A 17,866-nucleotide genomic window follows, 5' to 3' on the forward strand; every position below is an offset into this window, starting at 1 on the left:
CTCTGGTCTGTTCTGGCCTCAGCTCTCCAACTGGGACTCATACATTCAGATCCCTTTTGGGGTTTATTGCTGTCCAAGTATAGGACACTTCCCTAGTGGACTAGGAGGAGTGGGGAAACCTGTGACTACTCGCTAACCTGGGTCCCCAAAATGGTACCTATGTGTCACCATGTCCTTTTGCCTTCAGCAATGTATCACCCTTATCTCAGGGCTCTTTGATGTTCACGCCCAGCCAGCCAGCCAGGAGCTTGTCTGCTCTTCTAGGTTCTTGACAGCACTGAGCTGTCCATGGTGCTACAGGTCCCTTTGGTCAACCACAGGGGTAGAGAACCCCCAGACTGTGATCCGAATCCAGACCATGGCTTGTCTGAATCTGGCCTGTGGCAGGGTGAGGGACAGGAGGAAGGGAGAAGCTCCGAGTCTCATGGGCTGGATCCAATCCACAGTATCTGCTTGGTGGGGGCAGGAAGCTGCAGCGCTACCACCACTGCCACCACCTGTGCTGCTCCTGTTCCCCATCCTCTGGCTGGTGGAATGGACACTCCCAGCTGCCTGGATAGGCTTTTCTCCCTGCCTCTCTCAGGCACCACCCACCACTGTTCTTATTGGCTGAAATTACAGCCAATCAGAGCAACAGGAGGAAGGTGCATGAGAGAGACAAAGAGAAAAACCTCTCAAGGGAGCGTTTCTTCATGCTGCCATACTCGCAACTGGGGGAGGCTGGCAGCAACAATGCACAGAGGTAAGTGCCCCTTCGCATCACCCAGACTCCCCCATGTCCACGCTGCTACGGTACCCTCCCTCCCAGACTCCCCCATGCCTGCCCCGCTCCTGTATCCTCCCTCCCACCCAGACCCTACTTTCAGCCTGCTCCTGACCCCCACCACTGCCCCCAGCCCACTTATGCACCTCACCTCCCACCCAGATCCCCCAACCTCAGTCCAATCCTGCACTCTCTCTCCCACCCAGAACCCACACCTGCTCCTTGGCAGGCCCTTCCCACACACTGAATCCCGAGTCTCCCCCTTTTTGGTTCCAGCCTGGGCCTCAGAAGAGTTAATTTGGCCTGGGGGAAGCATTGAACCTCAGTCCCCACTTCTCTACCCTTCTGCCTATGGTGCTGGAGCATGAGAGGAGTGAGGTGTCTCAGTCAAAGGCCACATCAGTGAGGGTTTTGTCTATTTTTTTAATAAGTGCTTCTCACTCATATGTGGCCCCTGATTGATTTTTTCTGTGGGCCAGTAGCCCCCAACCCAAAAAAGTTTTCCCACCCTGGTCCACCATGAGCACCAATGGCATTTCTCTGGCTCAAGGAAGGAACTGTCTCTCGTGGCTCTGCAGCTTTTTTATTGTAGTTTTCTTAAGCCCTGACTGAGTGCTCCCTGCAGCTACTCTAATCAATCCAGGCTGCTTGGAGGACTCATCTTCTGCTTTTTTTCTGGAACAGGTGTGGCAGGACTCTGAGGATTCTAGCACAGGAATTCTGGGCATAGTCCATCATACCACAGTACCACACACAATAGATGGGAAGCCCTCATGAAAGCTAAATCCATTTGTAACAATTTCCTAGAACTAGTCAACTACAAATCCCTTCAGAATACCTGACAGTAAAAGAGAGGAGATAAATCTATTCTCTTCTTCCCTATTCCCTCTTGTCTCTCTCTCTTTCCTCTCTGCTTTTTGCTCCTTGATTAATTTATTTGGAAATATGGTATAAAAATCCATGTGTTGGGAACATACAGTAATATTTTTTACTTATTTTATATGTTGACAGTTAAAATATCCTTGGTTTGTTAAAAAAATGCAATGAAATAAGAAATCAAGAAAATTAAAAACGTTTTCACTGAGTCACACAAAAAGCTAAGATATAAATGAGTCATCCTTCTTGTTGACAATTCAGACAGAATTTAACTGAGGTGGTTATGCCTTTATCATCTTAAAGCTATGATCCCTGGTTTACCAAGTAAAGCTACAAAAATCATAATTAGTACTTTGTATTAAATAATGCATTTTATTCTAGTTTACCATAACAAAAATGAAACTGACCTACACAACTGAAACAAAGTTGTGTTTGCCAAATAAAATGAATAAATATGTGACATAAAAAACGTATTTAGAATTTGTGTATGAATTCTGGTGAGAATACCAATGAAAGCAAACTACTTTTGGCTAGCTATATTGCAATCTTGTTAGGAAGTTGTTTTTAAAAATATTGTTAAACACTTATTTTATCCAGCTTGTATCCAAATGGGCAAAATCAGAGATACGAAAATAGAGGGTTTTTTTAACCATAGTTATTCACATCTCTGACAGGCATCTGGTGGTGGTGTACTCTACTTGAGTCAATGTGACTCCTCATGGAAGTAACTGTATTCCTGGGCCTAATGTTTTGCAAGACTTGAGCATTCCTACATTTCTAAAGGTACTTCTTTTAAAAAAATCAACTATGACCTTTTAATTGAAAACTGCAAGTCATGGTCAGCCTGTTGTTCCATGATCTACTCACATTTAATCGCATTCACAGATGCCATACCAGAGAGGAACCTATCTTTTGCCTACCTCACTGAGTGATGTCCCGAAGTATAGTCTATTTTCCCATATTTCTGAGTGTGGTAACCATGTTTCTGCATCAGGTCCATCCATGTTGTATAATTTGGATCCAAACCCTTGAAGTTATTCCAAGACTCTGTTAAATGCGTGAAGAGGCCACTCCACATTGCTGAAAAAGGTAAGTCAGAAACAAATGCCCGTTGTGTATTCACAAAAGAATAATTAGGGCTGTAAAAATGAATCACAATTAATTGTACGATTAAACAATAATAAAATACAATTTATTTAAATATTTCTATGATTTCTACATTTTAAAGACAATTATTTGAATTACAACAGAACAAAAAGTATATAGTACTTTATTTTTATTACAAATATTTGCACTGTAACAGAAACAAAAGAAATAGTAGTTTTCAATTCAACTCATATAAGTACTTCAGTACAATTTCTTAAGCATAAAAATACAACTTACAAATTTAGAATTAAGTACAAAAAATAACTGCACTCAAAATCAAAACAGTGAAAAACTTTAGAGCCTACATGTCCACACAGTTCTACTTCTTGTTTAGCCAATTGCTCAGACAAACACATTTGTTTACACTTATGGGAGATAATGGTGCAGGCTCCTTATTTTACACAGTCACCTGAAAGTGAGAACATGTATTCACATAGCAATTGTGTAGTCGGCACTGCAAGATATTTATGTGCCAAATATACTAAACATTAATATGCTCCTTCATGTTTTGGCCACCATTCCAGAGGAAGTGCTTCCATGCTGAGGTCACTCATTACAAAAATTAATGCCTTAATGAAATTTGTGACTGAACTCCTCAAGGAAGAATTATACGCCTTCTGTTCTGTTTTACCTACATTCTGCCCCATATATATAATATAGCAGTCTCTGGAGATGACCACAGCATGTGTTGTTCATTTTAAGAAAACTTTCTCTGCAGAGCTGAGAAAACGCAAAGAAGGTACCAATGTGAAATTTCTAAAGATAGCTACAGCACTCAGCCCATGGTTTAAGAATCTGAAGTGCCTTTCAAAATCCAAGAGGGACAAGAAATTGAGCATGCTTTCAGAAGTTTTAAGAGAACAACACTTTTATGGATAGCATCTGACTCAGCGGATGAAAATGAACATTGCCTCCATCCAAACTGCTTTGGATTGTTATCGAACAGAACCAATCATCAGCAATGACACATGTCCTCTGGAACGGTAGGTGAAGCATGAAGAGATACTAATCTTCAGTGCATCTGTCATGGAAATATCTTGTAACCCTGGCTACAAAACAGCTATGTGAATGCCTGTTCTCACTTTCAGGTAACACTGTAAACAAGCAGGAAGCACTACTTCCTGCAAATGTAAGCAACCTTGTTTGCCAGACTAACTGGACTAGAAGTAGGACTGAGTGGATTTGTCAGCTTTAAAGTTTTACACTGGCTTTGGTTTTGAGTGGATTTATTTTTGTACATAATTCTACATTCATAAACTCAATGCTTGCCTTCCCCTTCTTGGGGACCCTGCCCCAGACACTTTATCCCTCCTTCCATCTTATTACTCATTCCTCCCCACCCTCATTCACTGGAATGGGGCAGGGGACTGAGATGTGGGAGGAGGTTCTGAGCTGAGCCTGGGACAAGGGACTAGGGTAAAGGAGAAGGCGAGGGGTGTGGGAGGGAGCTTGGATTCATCTCAAAAGTGTTAGGGAACAGGAAGGGGTCAGGCTCCTACCAGTGAGTGCTTACCTAGGATGGCTCCCTGTCAGCAATGCAGTAGGGTGAAGGAAAATTCCCTGTCTACTCTGTCTTGCACCATTTCCAGAAGTGGTAAGCATGTGTCCCTGTGACCCCTTGGCAGAGGGTCCAGGTGGCACCATTCAGTGCTTCTCTATACAAGCACAGCCCCCACTGGCTGCAGTTCCTAGTCTATGGGAGCTACAGAATCATTGCTCGTGGTGTGGGCAGTGTGTGGACACCCTTCTCCCCAACTTAGGGAACCCCGGGAAGGGAAATGCCAGCTGCTTCTAGGAGCTGTGCAAGGGCTGCCTTACTCCTGCTGCACCACTGGACTTTTAGCACCTTATCTCTTGGTTGGGTTCAGGAGCCTCTGGGAGATCGTGCCCAGTTCTGGGAGACTCACGCTGAAACTGTGAGGATTGGCAACCCTACTGTTATGATGTGAATTGAAAAATAGTATTACTTTTGTTTATCATTTTTGCAGTGCCAATATTTAATAAAAATTAATAATAAAAAGGGAGTAATGAACACTTCATATTCTGTGTTGTCTTCAAAATCAGTATATTTATAAATGTAGAAAAATATCCAAAATATTTAATAAACTTCAATTAGCATTCTAATGTTTAACAGTACAATTAAAACTGCAATTAATCATGATTAATTTTTGAGTCAATCTCACGAATTATCTATGATCAACTGACAGCCCTGGAAATATTACTGCTCTGAACTTTTATAACACCTTGTATAGCATCCTCCACCTCAAAGATCGCAACACACCTTAATTAAGATTTGCACTACTAAGATTTACTACTGCTAGATTTGGTCATGCAGAAGTCTTGGCTTCACTGCACAGACAAGAAACTGAAGTCAACAGAGGTAAAATTATTTGTTTAAGTTCATACAGTAGGTCAATAAGGCTATTTCTGCACAGCAGCATTATTTTGAAATAAACTATCCCAGAAGAGATTTTCTGGAATAGCTTACTTCAAAATTATGCTGCCACACACAAAATGCATTTCAAAATAGTGCTCAGCTATTTTGAAATAGAGTGTCTACACACAATAAAGCCTATTTTGAAATACAGCCACTGGACACATTAGCTGTGTCTACACGTGCACGCTACTTCGAAGTAGCGGCACTAACTTCGAAATAGCGCCCGTCGCGGCTACACGCATCGGGCGCTATTTCGAAGTTAACTTCGACGTTAGGCGGCGAGACATCGAAGTCGCTAACCTCATGAGGGGATCGGAATAGCGCCCTACTTCGACGTTCAACGTCGAAGTAGGGACCGTGTAGACGATCCGCGTCCCGCAATGTCGAAATTGTGGGGTCCTCCATGGCAGCCATCAGCTGGGGGGTTGAGAGACGCTGTCTCTCCAGCCCGTGCGGGGCTCTATGGTCACCGTGTGCAGCAGCCCTTAGCCCAGGGCTTCTGGCTGCTGCTGCTGCAGCGGGGGATTCATGTTGCATGCACAGGGTCTGCAACTCGTTGTCGGCTCTGTGGATCTTGTGCTGTTTAGTGCAAGTGTGTCTGGGAGGGGCCCTTTAAGGGAGCGGCTGGCTGTTGAGTCCGCCCTGTGATCTTGTCTGCAGCTGTGCCTGGCACCCTTATTTCGATGTGTGCTACTGTGGCGTGTAGACGTTCCCTCGCTGCGCCTATTTCGATGTGGTGCTGCGCAACGTCGAAGTTGAACATCGACGTTGCCAGCCCTGGAGGACGTGTAGACGTTATTCATCGAAATAGCCTATTTCGATGTCGCCACATCGAAATAGGCTACTTCGATGTAGGCTTCACGTGTAGACGTAGCCATTATGGCTTATTCTGGAATAGGCTCTATTTCCTGTCTAAACAGCTCATATTTCGAAGAAGGCATTATTCTTCTTGGAATGAGGTTTACCTATTTCAAAATAAGCTGACTGCTATTTTGAAATTACTTCCAAACAGTGGTTACATTGTATGGATGTTCACAAAGTTATTTCTAAATAACGGCTGTTATTTTGAAATATCTATGTTGTGTAGACATATACTAATACAGCAGAGATTATAATTCAGGTCTCCTGTTAGCTTCATGATCTAATTATTACACTAAATTCTTTCATATCCAGAATTCTATCATATGGATCTCTCAAATAACCAGCATGCTACCCGTAAGTAAATTTTACTTACATTTTCCATAAGTACAGTATAATGAAAGTAAATACAATATAAATTTGCAATGTACAATATTACTGTTGTTGGTAAATTAACTATTCAGCATACATTTTTGTTTGTTTTTTAATAGCTAATCTTGTTTTTCTTTAGTGTTATGCATTGCTAGGTATACCTCTCTATTATTCAAAATATTTGAATATCCGGCAACCTCCTAATCCCAGAGCTGCCGCTTATGAAAGAGCTTACTGTATTGTTTTTTAATTTGTGTTGTGACACTGCCTAGGAGCCCCAGTCATGGGCCAAGGTCCTACTATGCTAAGTATAGTTCAGTTACTAAGCTTAGTTTCTTCTCACAGAAAAGAAACTTTTATTAATTGTAAAAATAATATCTTACTAACAAAGGCCACAAAACAGCAAAGGACTTAAGCACATGTTAAATTTCAAGTGTGGGAGTAGCTCCCTTGACTTCAGTGGGACTTTCAATAAGCTTCAAGTTAAGCATGTTGACCACCAGGATACAACTAGATCCTGCTGTGGGTCCCTGGAGTCATCCCTCACAAATTTGGCACTGCTGTATCTTAACTCTTGGCTATGGCATACTCAAGTTCTACCTGTTCTGGGGCATCAAAATCTAAAAGCAACAGGAAAACAGACAACTCACAAAAGGTCATCCATGGGACCTCTTCAGCTCTGAACAGCTAATCCCTTTCTACTAGTTCTCTTGGACCTAGCTGTCCCATCCACCAAAGGGTTCACCCAGGTAACAAGTTGCCCTAGGTTCTCAGCTTCCTGGTCAGACCTGAATTGGGCTAGTTCTTCTCCTTTTAGCTCTTCTTTCCATGCTTGTAATGAGCTGCACTGGACGCAGGTATAGCAGGACAGTATCAACTGGGTCCAAAGCCTCTCCTTAAGTCTTTCATCATTGCTAGTGGAAGCCAGTAAGTGACTGCTGCCAGTATGGGACCTCTGTGCCTCATCACAGAAACGCCTTTCTGAATCACAGCCATAATCTACAGTGTGATAGATTTCAGAGTGATTACTCCAGGGAGGTGAATGAATCAGTTTCTCTCTGAGCTATTGTTTCAGGATCTCTGTGGATTCAGACAAATATCACTACATTGGTTACACTTTAGTGCACATTTGAAAGGTTTCCTCTAGAATAATAAAGGCTAGAAATTTATTAAAAGGAAAACTTAGGTTCTGAAGCACAACTTTTATCAAATGGCATATTTTATGGCAAATTCCACAGTCGCAGAATTGCACAGTACAAAAGGTTCTGTTTATAACTGGTTAAATCAGAGAAAAAACTAAAAATGTTATAAAATCTTTAGGTAATAAATATTGAAAATAAGATATTTAAAAATAGCTAGCTGCAAGAACTAATGTCCCAACACAAAGCTTCAAATAGTAAGAAAGGTGGAAACTATCTCTATGCTGGGAAGCCCCAGAGCAACCCCAATGAAGCCCCCGAGCAATATCCAAGAGAACAAAACTAACATGTCCACTGGAATCCTTTTAAGTTTTCAGAACTAATGAAACCTGAGTGAAGTTTGCAATGGTTTTGGGGATTGGGAAGTTGGAAGAGAAAAATGGTAGAAGCGGCATGGGAGGCAGAAAGGGGGAGAAAGAGAAATGGATAAAATCTCAGGTGGTTTGAATAATTTCAGATACTTGTTTATAAATTGGGGCTTATTTAGCTCAAGCCTTCTGAGATACATCCACAACTAATCAACAGTTAAACTGGTTCTCCCCAGGTACTTACTATTTCCCTTAAGAAGATTTTTACCTGCACGAGAAGGACAGCATATTGGAGAATTGGTATAGGCGTTGAGAAAAACAGTGCCACATTGTTTTATGAGATTTATAGAAGGCAGGGTCACAGTCTGATTTCCGGGATAAAATGTCAACCGTCCATCCTACAATTAAAGAGAAAGTAGTTAACATTAAAACCAATAATGGTAACATTTCCTTTAATGATCAGAAATAAAATATGAAAACAATCCAAAGCCATAATACATGGCATATTAACCATTCTAGGAATTACTGGAACAAACTTCACCTTCAGTCTGGTTGTCCAATTGTTGTACTTAGTTTTCACCTTATAAATTGCAATGAATAAAATCCTCATGCCGCTACATAGGACAGTAACAGTCAGCATTTATAAAGTATCATTAAAACTGGCACCTTCCAAAAATGAATTCTCTTGGAAAACTGTAAAACAACTTCACCAGTACCATGCTGGTGTCTAATCTTTATGTTTGGCAAGATGATTGAGAAACCATCTTCAACACCTGAAACATCTCAACCAATAACCATGCACGCTTCATCCCAAAACATGTTTGATTATAAACTGGCATAGAAACACTGCCAGTCACACTGGTAAATGGTCTCTTTGATCCATCAATAGTGGGCAAACGTCTCTGCTGTTTGATCCATCAGCATCATTTGACACTGACCATGAGGTGCAGCTGAGCTGCTTAAGATATCTGGTACAGGTGACTGGAGTCCATGGGAGCTGCCTTGAATCCTTCTTCATGGATATATCTCAAAGAGTCACAGTAGGCAGCCGCTCACCTTTATAGCACTCATCTGGGGAGAACTGCATGGGTCAACCGTATTCCCATCTTATTTCAACAAATATACTAAGCTCCTAGGGGAGAATCTGAGACACTCTGAGTTTCAATACTTGAGCATGCAGGCAATATCCAACTTTACAACACTGTCACATCAAATAAGCACCATCCCATACTTACCTGGTACCTGAATCAGACAAGATCTCACATAAAGAACAATTGGCAACAACTAAACCAGCATTAAAAATAAGTTTACCTGTTACGACAATGAAAACATTTCACATTCTGTTCCAAACGCTAACATTTCCTTTAAGGGGAAAAAATGTGTCTTTCCTCTAGTCATAAAGAATATGCCCAGTCTTGCTTGTTCACTGCTTTTTGATTGATAAAATGTATTGAGTTTGGCCACAGCAGTGTTGCTAATTATGCCCAAGAAGGAAGGTGAAGGCCATGAGGAAACCCTACTTAGTCACGCATGGAATGGCCAATCCACTAAGTAACCAAGTGAGAAGTATGTAACAGCCTAAAGCTTTGTATGCTAAAATGATGCACTCTCCACTGCTAAATTCAGTTAAGGTCTTGATTAGTCTTTGGTTGTTAAGGTTATTTTTAGTCTCTGGACTGGATATTGAAGCAGACAAAAAGAAGTCTTGTGGCACCTTATAGACTAACAGATATTTTGGAGCATAAGCTTTCGTGGGAAAAGACCTGCTTCGTCAGATGCATGAGTGGGAGGGAGGGGTATTTAAAGAGTGGAATCCCAGTAAGAGGGAGGGCCTGGGGACCCCATTCTTTAAACATTAAAGAATCTAAGGAGGAAAATTACAAAATAAAATTCGAAGGGAGAAAATAAAAATTTGAATTTAGCTATGCAAACTAACTTACATAAAATAATAGAAACAGTCTGACAGCTGTGTGTGCTCTGCCCTGAATCTCTCCCAGGCAGCTGCCGAAGGACTCAGCTTTATAGGGAACACTGCTTATGAATGCAAAGCCATTGTAATGAACTGTAAAGATCTGTTTGCTCCCCAAAGGAGCTTCTTTGTACCATACATAAGAAAGGATACGTATTTATGAATTAAATAAAAGATTAAGTGACTGAGGTTTTAAAGACCATAGTTAGTTAGTTCAAGGGTCTGAATGCACCTCTTCTACTTGCATGTGTAGTTAGATATTAATCACTGTTGTTAGAGAATATTAATTGAACATTGTTATGGACACAGAGAAATTTAAAAAAACATCTGACCAGCTTGTTACCACTTTAGGTGAACCTATAGCAGTGGTTTTTCAACAGGTGTGCCACAACACACTTGTGACCTGTGAGAACTGTCCATGTGTGCTGTAAAATTTTGTAAATTTCCCCTCCCTGTAGCTCTGCAGAGAGCCACTGTGGGGTTGGGAGGGCCTGACAACCCCCAGGCCAGCTAGGGCTCAAGCAGCTAGGCTGCCTGAATCCCAGCTGGCTCAGGATTTGTCAATTTCCCCTCATAGTGGTTCTTTGCAGAACCAATGTGAGGGGAAATGCTAACTACAAAGGAGCCCATTTGTGCTGAGAGGTATCTGAAATGCTGTTTCCCAGCCACAACTGGCTGGCAAGAAGTCCATGTTGCCTCCCTGCTGTGGCAAAGGGGGAGAGAGGGGTGAGAGCCAGTTAGAGCAGCGACATTGTGTAAATGCAGCACCTCAGCTCCAATTGGCTGGAGAAAAGGGGAATAACTGAGTATTGCTGAAATTTTCAGTGGTTCCTCGATTAGTCAACATCCCATTTGATCCATTTAAGCTTGTCATATTCACTACTGTTGCAAACCTCTCTAGTAAGACGGTAACCATAATAAATGTAAGTAAATGTAATGTTTATGAGCAATTGATTCAGCTGAAAAAGAGTAAGTGCGCTGCAGAATTGTTTGTCTCACTGAAGTGTGCTGTGTTACTGAAAAGATTGGGAACCACTGATCTATAAAATAGATAAGCTTCTGGAATTTTTACCACCATGTTAGTTAAACCAGATAAAGCATAGGGACAAAAACAGGCTTGGACGCAGTACCATGGTTCCTTTGAATTCAGCTGAACCTGTTTGCACTGATTGGAGTAATTCTATACATTTCCCCACAGTGGACAATACCGGAATTTCTTAGAGGTAGCCACATTAATCTGTAATTTCAAAAACAAGTGGCCCTGGGGCACCTGAGAGACTAACATATTTATTAGGTTTTACCCATTCAAGTTCATGACCAAATAAATGTCAGACTCTAAAGTACCTGAATATCTTGTATTCTAAACCCTATAAATGCCAAGAATCTCTGATTTGTTCCCTATTGGCAGAAGTGTTTTCTTTTCTCTTTTCAACGACCATCAGAAAATTGGTTCTACCTTTCTTTTTTGCAGCTTTCACTGCCAATGCTGGATCAGGACCAGGTTTACCAGAACTGATTACAATGAAGAGTTATATGTAGTTTGATTATTTTAACTGATCAAAATAACAGGTTTATTTTAAAAAGTGGGGAAACAGCTGACTCCTTCCTTAAGCTCCAAAATACAAAGACTTCTAGCTATTTGCAAACCTGTCCCTTTTGTCCCAAGTAAAAGTACTGTTGCGGTACATCTAAGGGGGATAACATATCCCTGCCTCTGCCTGTGTTTTCTTCCGGGACTGTGGTCCCTGCTTGGACACTGGGGTCTCCCAAGGCTTTGCTGCTGGCCCAACAACAGCCCCCCAAAGTAATTTTCAGAGCCCTCGAAATGCCGTTTCATCATGAGCTGTTGTGACACCCGCTGCACAAGTCTCTCTGAGGTGCGGTTGTTACCCTACTCATCACGGCCTGCAGAAGCTGACAGCACAGGGTCAGTGGGTGGCGCTACCTGCCCGACACGTGAGCAGAGACCTGCAGAAGCAGCAGGCGCTTGGGGGTACTTACAAAGGAATCGCACATCACCAACACAACGCTGGGCGCCCCCTGGCTGCTGCCCGCGTCGAGGCGTCCCCGGGCCACAGGACGCGCCTTCGCCCCTTCCCAGCGGGTGGCAGCCAGCAGCAGCAGCGCCAGGGCCGCCAGCCCCATCGTCCGGCCCCCTCCTCCGCACCGCCCCCTCATCCCCTCCCTGCGCCGGGGCTCAGGTCCCCTCACAAGGCCGTGTGCCGAGCAGGGCTCCTCGGGGGAAGGCCTAGGCCTACGGCCAGCCCTGCGCCCCTCAGCCCTTTGACACTGCCCGGCGACACGCCGGCCCAGGCCGGGAACGGAATCCCGTGATCCCACCACTCGTCCCTTAGCAGAGCAAACTACAGCTCCCATAAGGCCTCGCGCAGCGGGCTGCGGCAAACTACACCTCCCATGATGCTTCGGGATGGAACTACGATTCCCATCGTGCCTCCGGCGCGGGAAGACAGGAAGGTGGCGGGGTCTTGTTGCGTGGCCTTGTTGGCTCTTCCTCGGGTAGGGTGGTAACCATCTCAGTGCGCCTGCGCGGCGGAGCGCTGAGCTGTGGTGCGAGGAGTTGGAGGCAGGTGAATGGGGGGAGGGTGCAGAGGCTGTGCTGCTGGGGCTACTATAGCCCCTTCCCGCCCCCACTCCCGGGTTCCTGGGCTGCCCCGCGAGGCTTGTGTACGCGCAGCGGATGGATGGATGGATGGATGAGCGGGCTGGCTGGCTGGCTCTGTGTGCGGAGGGAGACCCTGGGCCCGGCGCTGGGGCTCGGTGTTGAGCGAGAGGCGGAGGACCCCCGGGGGCGCAGGTGCTGGTGACGCCCTGTGCAGCAACAGTAGGGGGACTCCTTTGACCCATGGCAAATACGGGACACCGGCCTGTGGGGACGGGGGCTGCTGTTCCATGTCAGGGCTCCTGGGCGATGGGGGCGGCTGCCCCACAGTGGGGCACCAGGGAAGGGGACTCTGCAGCCTCCTGGTGAGGGGGAGTGGAGAAGGGGGCCTGCACAACCTCCCAGCGGGCCGTGGAGTGGGATGGCATGGCAGGGAATGAAGAGGCCGCCCCATGTGAGACCTCACCGGCACTGTGGGCTGCCTTTGTGAGGTGCCAGAGAGTGGGGTAGCCACCCAGCAGTGGAGCTCCCGGGCAGTGGGGGCTGCCACCTCAAGATACCAGGTGCTAGGGAACAGGAGCCCTACAAAATATGGGACAGTTTGCCCATTTTCTTAAAAAAAGTTGGGACCCAATGAGATAGCTTAAATAAGGGACTGTCATGGTAAAAATGGAATGGATAGTCACCCTAAGTAACAGGACAGTTCTGCTGGCTGCCCTGGCAGAGGCAAGGACAGGTCCCGGCTCTGGGTGGGAAGGAGAAACACCCCAAAGAGTTTTGTGGCAGAAATGAAGGGGGCTGGAGCTAGATCCCCAAGTGTGAGGGTAGATCTGCACTAACCTTTTTCCCCTGCACCCCAGCCATAGGGCCAGAGCCCAGATCTACAATCTTGAGGAGCTGATGTCACGGTGCAGAAAATAGTGCAGATTTTCCTGCTTCAACTCAGACACAGTCCTTGCTGGGTTTCACAGCCCAAGCAGGGGTGTCTGCACACTGCTGTTTTTTACTGTCGTATTATAAACCCTGCAAGCCTGAATCTGTAGATCTGGTCTGTCAGACTCTCTGCTACTTTTGGTTTGTCTTCCAACTTGTAGACACATATACAGTAAACCCTCAAGATATGCACAGCCAAGTAATGTATGTCTTAGGTTAACATGACTGCTGCCCTGACAGGAGTGGGAAACAGTGAGTCAGGCTGCCGTCCCTGACAGGAGCCGTATCCTGGTGTGTAGGAGAGCTGGGAGCCAGGTGGCCGCCTGCCTCCCTGCTCCCCTTCACTTGCAGAGCTGGGAAACTGACCAGGGCAGCAGCCTTGGTCAGTTTCCTGGGTCCTGAAAGTGGTGGAGAGAGGGCCACCAGACTGCCCTCTGGTTCTCAGCTTTCAGCCACTCTGGCAGCCAGGAAGTAGACCAGCCTTAGTGGTCTGGTGAGTTTCCCAGCTCCTGCAAGCCCAGGGGAGCCAGGAACCAGGCAGCAGCCTGGTTCCTGTCTCCCCTCAGCTTGTGAGAAAATTTGAGTTATATGGGGGTTGCAAGAATGCAAAGACCCACTACCAACTGTGCACCCCTGCTCTATTTGGAGGTCACAGATTTGAACTTGGATCCTTTCCTGGAGGTAGACACCTTAAGGTCACATTAGGGATCTTTTTCATGAAAAACTGGAAAGTGAACCCCACCACCACCTCATAGCCAGTAGCCTAGTGATCAGGATGCTGACCTGGAAGGTCAGAGACCCATTTTAAAATCTCTGCTCGACAGCAGGGACTTAAACTTCGTTCATCCATATCCCAGGGAATAACTTAATCTCCAGACTATACAGTGGTTCTCTATTCTCCCTCACTGGTCTGCAACTGTGCTACAGTTATAGGTGCTATAGTAATACAAGAAATAAAAATAGTAATATCTAACTTCTTTTATTTGATTTTTTGAAGTGTATCCTTGCTCCCCAGTGTAGTGTTTCTTTTTCTACTATTACACACTACAAGATGATGTAGGTCCGAATCCCCTTCCAGCCACCCTCCCCATCCTGTCAGTAATGATCTCTGCATCTGAACAATGTATGCTTTCTAAGGACGTTGTTATATATAAGGGAGTGTAAATAATGTGTGCATCAGACTGATGTATATTGAAATGTACACGGATGTGCTTTAAATTATATGTGTAAATTTCAAAATACGTTAACTTTGTTTCCCTTTTTTCTTATGAAAACAAACCTGAGTACTTCCTTCATTTCTCCACACATCCCTTCCAAACTTAAGTGCTCTTTCACTCATTAGGAACTACTTAGGAAGTGGAATTTGAAGTTGCTCTGTAAAATTATGGCAAAAGTGTTAGGAAGATCTTTCATCAATAAATGACCAAGAAATGCATGAACCTGCATACAACTGAAACTGTTTATTTAATATCAAGTATCACAGGGGTAGCCAAGTTAGTCTGCCTCTTCAAAAAAAAAAACAAACCACAAAGTGCTGTAGCACCTTATAGACTAACAGATAATTTGGAGCATAAGCTGTCATGAGCAAAGACCCACTTCCAACTGTCAAGAAAAAAAATCTACTCTGGGATTAAAAAGTAGCTTCTAAGATTTCATGTTGGTGGCTCAGATCAGCATAGTATTTAAGGATGTGCATAAATTTGAGTACATAATTAGTCTCAGTAATTTCAGTGGGGTTACTCGCATATTAAGAATGGTGCATGTGCTTGGAATTGGGGTTCAGAGGCATACTATTGCATGTGTTATGTGTATGTATGCTGTTTTTGTTGATGGGATTGATAGCTACCTGGAGTAGAGATTTTGTCTTATACAGCAAAAACCATATGGTTAACATTTGCTCAGATGTTTTCTCTGTGTATGATAATACACAATAAGCAGAATGCTTTGAATGCTATTTGATGTAAATGCCTTTCCTTAAATCCTAATTTTCTGTCCTTTTGACTTTGGCAGTAATAATGTCAAACAAAGAGGTGAAGGCAGCATTGAAAAGTGCCAGAGAAGCAATAAGAAATAAAGAATACAAAGAAGCCTTAAAACATTGCAAGGTAATTCTTCCATTTTGTATAAAAAGTGTGTGTACATGTTAAAAATCCCTACTATTTCCTGTCCACTGGAATTGTACTCTACACTTTCTGCAGTAATGTATGTACGGAGTAATGTACACATCTGGGCCATGCTCACCATGAATGATTTGCTGTGGGGTAATCAATGAAGTCTTTGTGGATGATCTTTCTTCCTTTCTGGAGTGAGTGTGAAGTTTGTCAGAGTCAGAGAAAGGTCACCATGTCAGTTCACATACTACTTTATTGCTAGACCATGCGTGCTGTGGTTTGGTGTGGTATTGATTTCATTAGTTGCCCATGTTAGCTTCTCCAGAAACGGTGATCAGTTTTTATTGCAATCAGGGCATGGTAATTCTCAATGGACTGTGACAAAAGTCTATTTTTAACCATAGAATTTAGAGAGATCCTTCATGACTGCAGTAACAGATACCACTATCACTAGGACTGTTCAGTAGCAGTTTTTCTTATCTAGAGAAAGCTACCTATTAGAATAGAAAGCAGTCAAGTAGCACTTTAAAGACTAGCAAAATAGTTAATAAGGTGAGCTTTCGTGGGACAGACCCACTTCTTCAGACCATAGCCAGACCAGAACAGACTCAATATTGTGACTGTTCTGGTCTGGCTATGGTCTGAAGAAGTGGGTCTGTCCCACGAAAGCTCACCTAATAAGCTATTTGCTAGTCTTTAAAGTGCTACTTGACTGCTTTTTGTTTTGATAGTGTATAGGCTGGCACAGCTTCCTCTCTGTTACTACTTATTAGAATGTGAACAATTTATTAATGCACTGTTTGATGTTATCACTGTGCAGAAAGCAACATTTTGTTAAGTAGGTGCCTAATAAGTAAAAGTTTACTTGTGACAGCCTAGTATGTGCAGGAGCGTTTTTCTAGAAAGTAAGAAAACTGATAGATCAGACTTGGTATTTGAGTCTGTGAGGTACATTTCATACAGTCTTCATTTGAACATTTATATTTTTAGGCAGTGCTGAAACAGGAAAAAAATAACTACAATGCCTGGGTGTTTATTGGCCTGGCAGCTGCAGAGTTAGAGCAGCCTGATCAGGCCCAAAGTGCATACAAAAAGGCTGCTGAACTTGAACCTGGCCAGCTTCTGGCATGGCAGGTATGTATTCAACTCTATTTCCATTCTACCGTTCCTATTAAATGAACGAGGGGCAACCAAAGCTAGTGAGTGGGTTACAGGAGTGGCACTCATTCACATCAGTGGGCTGCCAGATTGAAATCAGGCATGTGCATAAGTGTAACCAGGGTGCATCTCTCACTTGCCCTTGCTTTAAAGGCATGTTACTTGTCTTTTTGTCAGGAGCTCCTTGACCTTCCTCTGCACTCCAGGCCCTGCCTCCATTCCACCCATTCCTTTAAACCCCCACCAGGCCTCTTGCCTGCTGTCTACCCTCAAGTGTGCCCCATTTCTTTTCCTACCCCTCCTTTCAATCACATTCAGAGCACTGTGAATTGTCTGGTTTGCGCGCCGTCCCTCTTCTTCCACCTCCCTCCCAGAGTTTGAATGCCACAAATCAGCTATAGGCTTGCACAATGTAAGATGCATCATTGTTTTCCATTGACTGGTGTTTAAAATGAGATTATACTTAATGATGTTCAGGTAGTCTTTACTTCTCCTTACTAATCTCTGAAATAGTTTTAAGAAAATACAATGAGCTTTTGTTACAATGTAAATTGTACATAAAAACTTAGGAATGGCCGTACTGGGTCAGACCAGTTGTTTGTCTAGCCCAATACCTTGTCTTTTGACATTGGTTAGTGCCAGATATTTCAGAGGTTATGAGCAGAGCACAGCAAGTATTGAAAGTTCCAGACCATGTTGTCCAGCTCCAGAAAAACTCGCAGTCAGTGATTTGAGGCACCATGAGTATGGGGTTTTGACCATTTTGGGTAATAGCTATTGAGGGGATTTATCTACAAACTTTTTTGAACCCAGTTATATTTTTGGTCATCATAACATCTCTGTCAACTAGTTCAAGAGGTTGACTGTGTGTTATGTGCAGAAGTATGTCTATGGTCTTGTTGTCCCTTTTCTATCCAAATAGAGAATCAAAATTTGGGGTCCAAAGAATGTTCCAGTTAGGAAGAGAAATAGGTGATAGTCAGGTATTTCTCCGATGTAGTTTTGTTTATTTACAAATTGTCTCTGAACATGGAAGAAATCATACAGCAGGAAGCGGTTGCTTTTGCTCACAGCGCTAACGTGACTCTTGTCTGCCTACACCCTGAGCCAAAAACC

At 43.7% G+C, this 17,866-nt stretch overlaps 2 protein-coding genes across 4 annotated transcripts in view; one reads left to right on the forward strand and one right to left on the reverse strand.

Annotated features, from left to right (window-relative positions):
* Positions 1–12,106, reverse strand: part of ARSK (arylsulfatase family member K) — a 50,394-nt gene extending 38,288 nt beyond the window's left edge. For both annotated transcript variants that reach the window (XM_074994207.1, XM_074994206.1), the window contains exons 1-3: positions 11,930–12,106; positions 8,228–8,357; positions 2,560–2,719 (exon numbers count right to left, since the gene is read on the reverse strand). In XM_074994207.1, the coding sequence (XP_074850308.1) occupies positions 2,560–2,719; positions 8,228–8,357; positions 11,930–12,106 (467 nt within the window). The remainder of the gene's footprint in view (positions 1–2,559; positions 2,720–8,227; positions 8,358–11,929) is intronic.
* Positions 12,107–12,460: 354 nt separating this feature from the next.
* Positions 12,461–17,866, forward strand: part of SKIC3 (SKI3 subunit of superkiller complex) — a 72,182-nt gene continuing 66,776 nt past the window's right edge. The window contains exons 1-3 of one of the 2 annotated variants that reach the window (XM_074995315.1): positions 12,461–12,512; positions 15,492–15,586; positions 16,583–16,726. In XM_074995315.1, coding sequence (XP_074851416.1) covers positions 15,497–15,586; positions 16,583–16,726 — 234 coding nt within the window. In that variant the 5' untranslated portion in view covers positions 12,461–12,512; positions 15,492–15,496. Of the gene's footprint in view, positions 12,517–15,491; positions 15,587–16,582; positions 16,727–17,866 lie in introns of both variants that reach the window. The other variant, XM_074995316.1, reaches the window with a different exon arrangement.

This window comes from Carettochelys insculpta, chromosome 5 (assembly GCF_033958435.1).
Source record: "Carettochelys insculpta isolate YL-2023 chromosome 5, ASM3395843v1, whole genome shotgun sequence".
Lineage (NCBI taxonomy): Eukaryota > Metazoa > Chordata > Testudines > Carettochelyidae > Carettochelys > Carettochelys insculpta.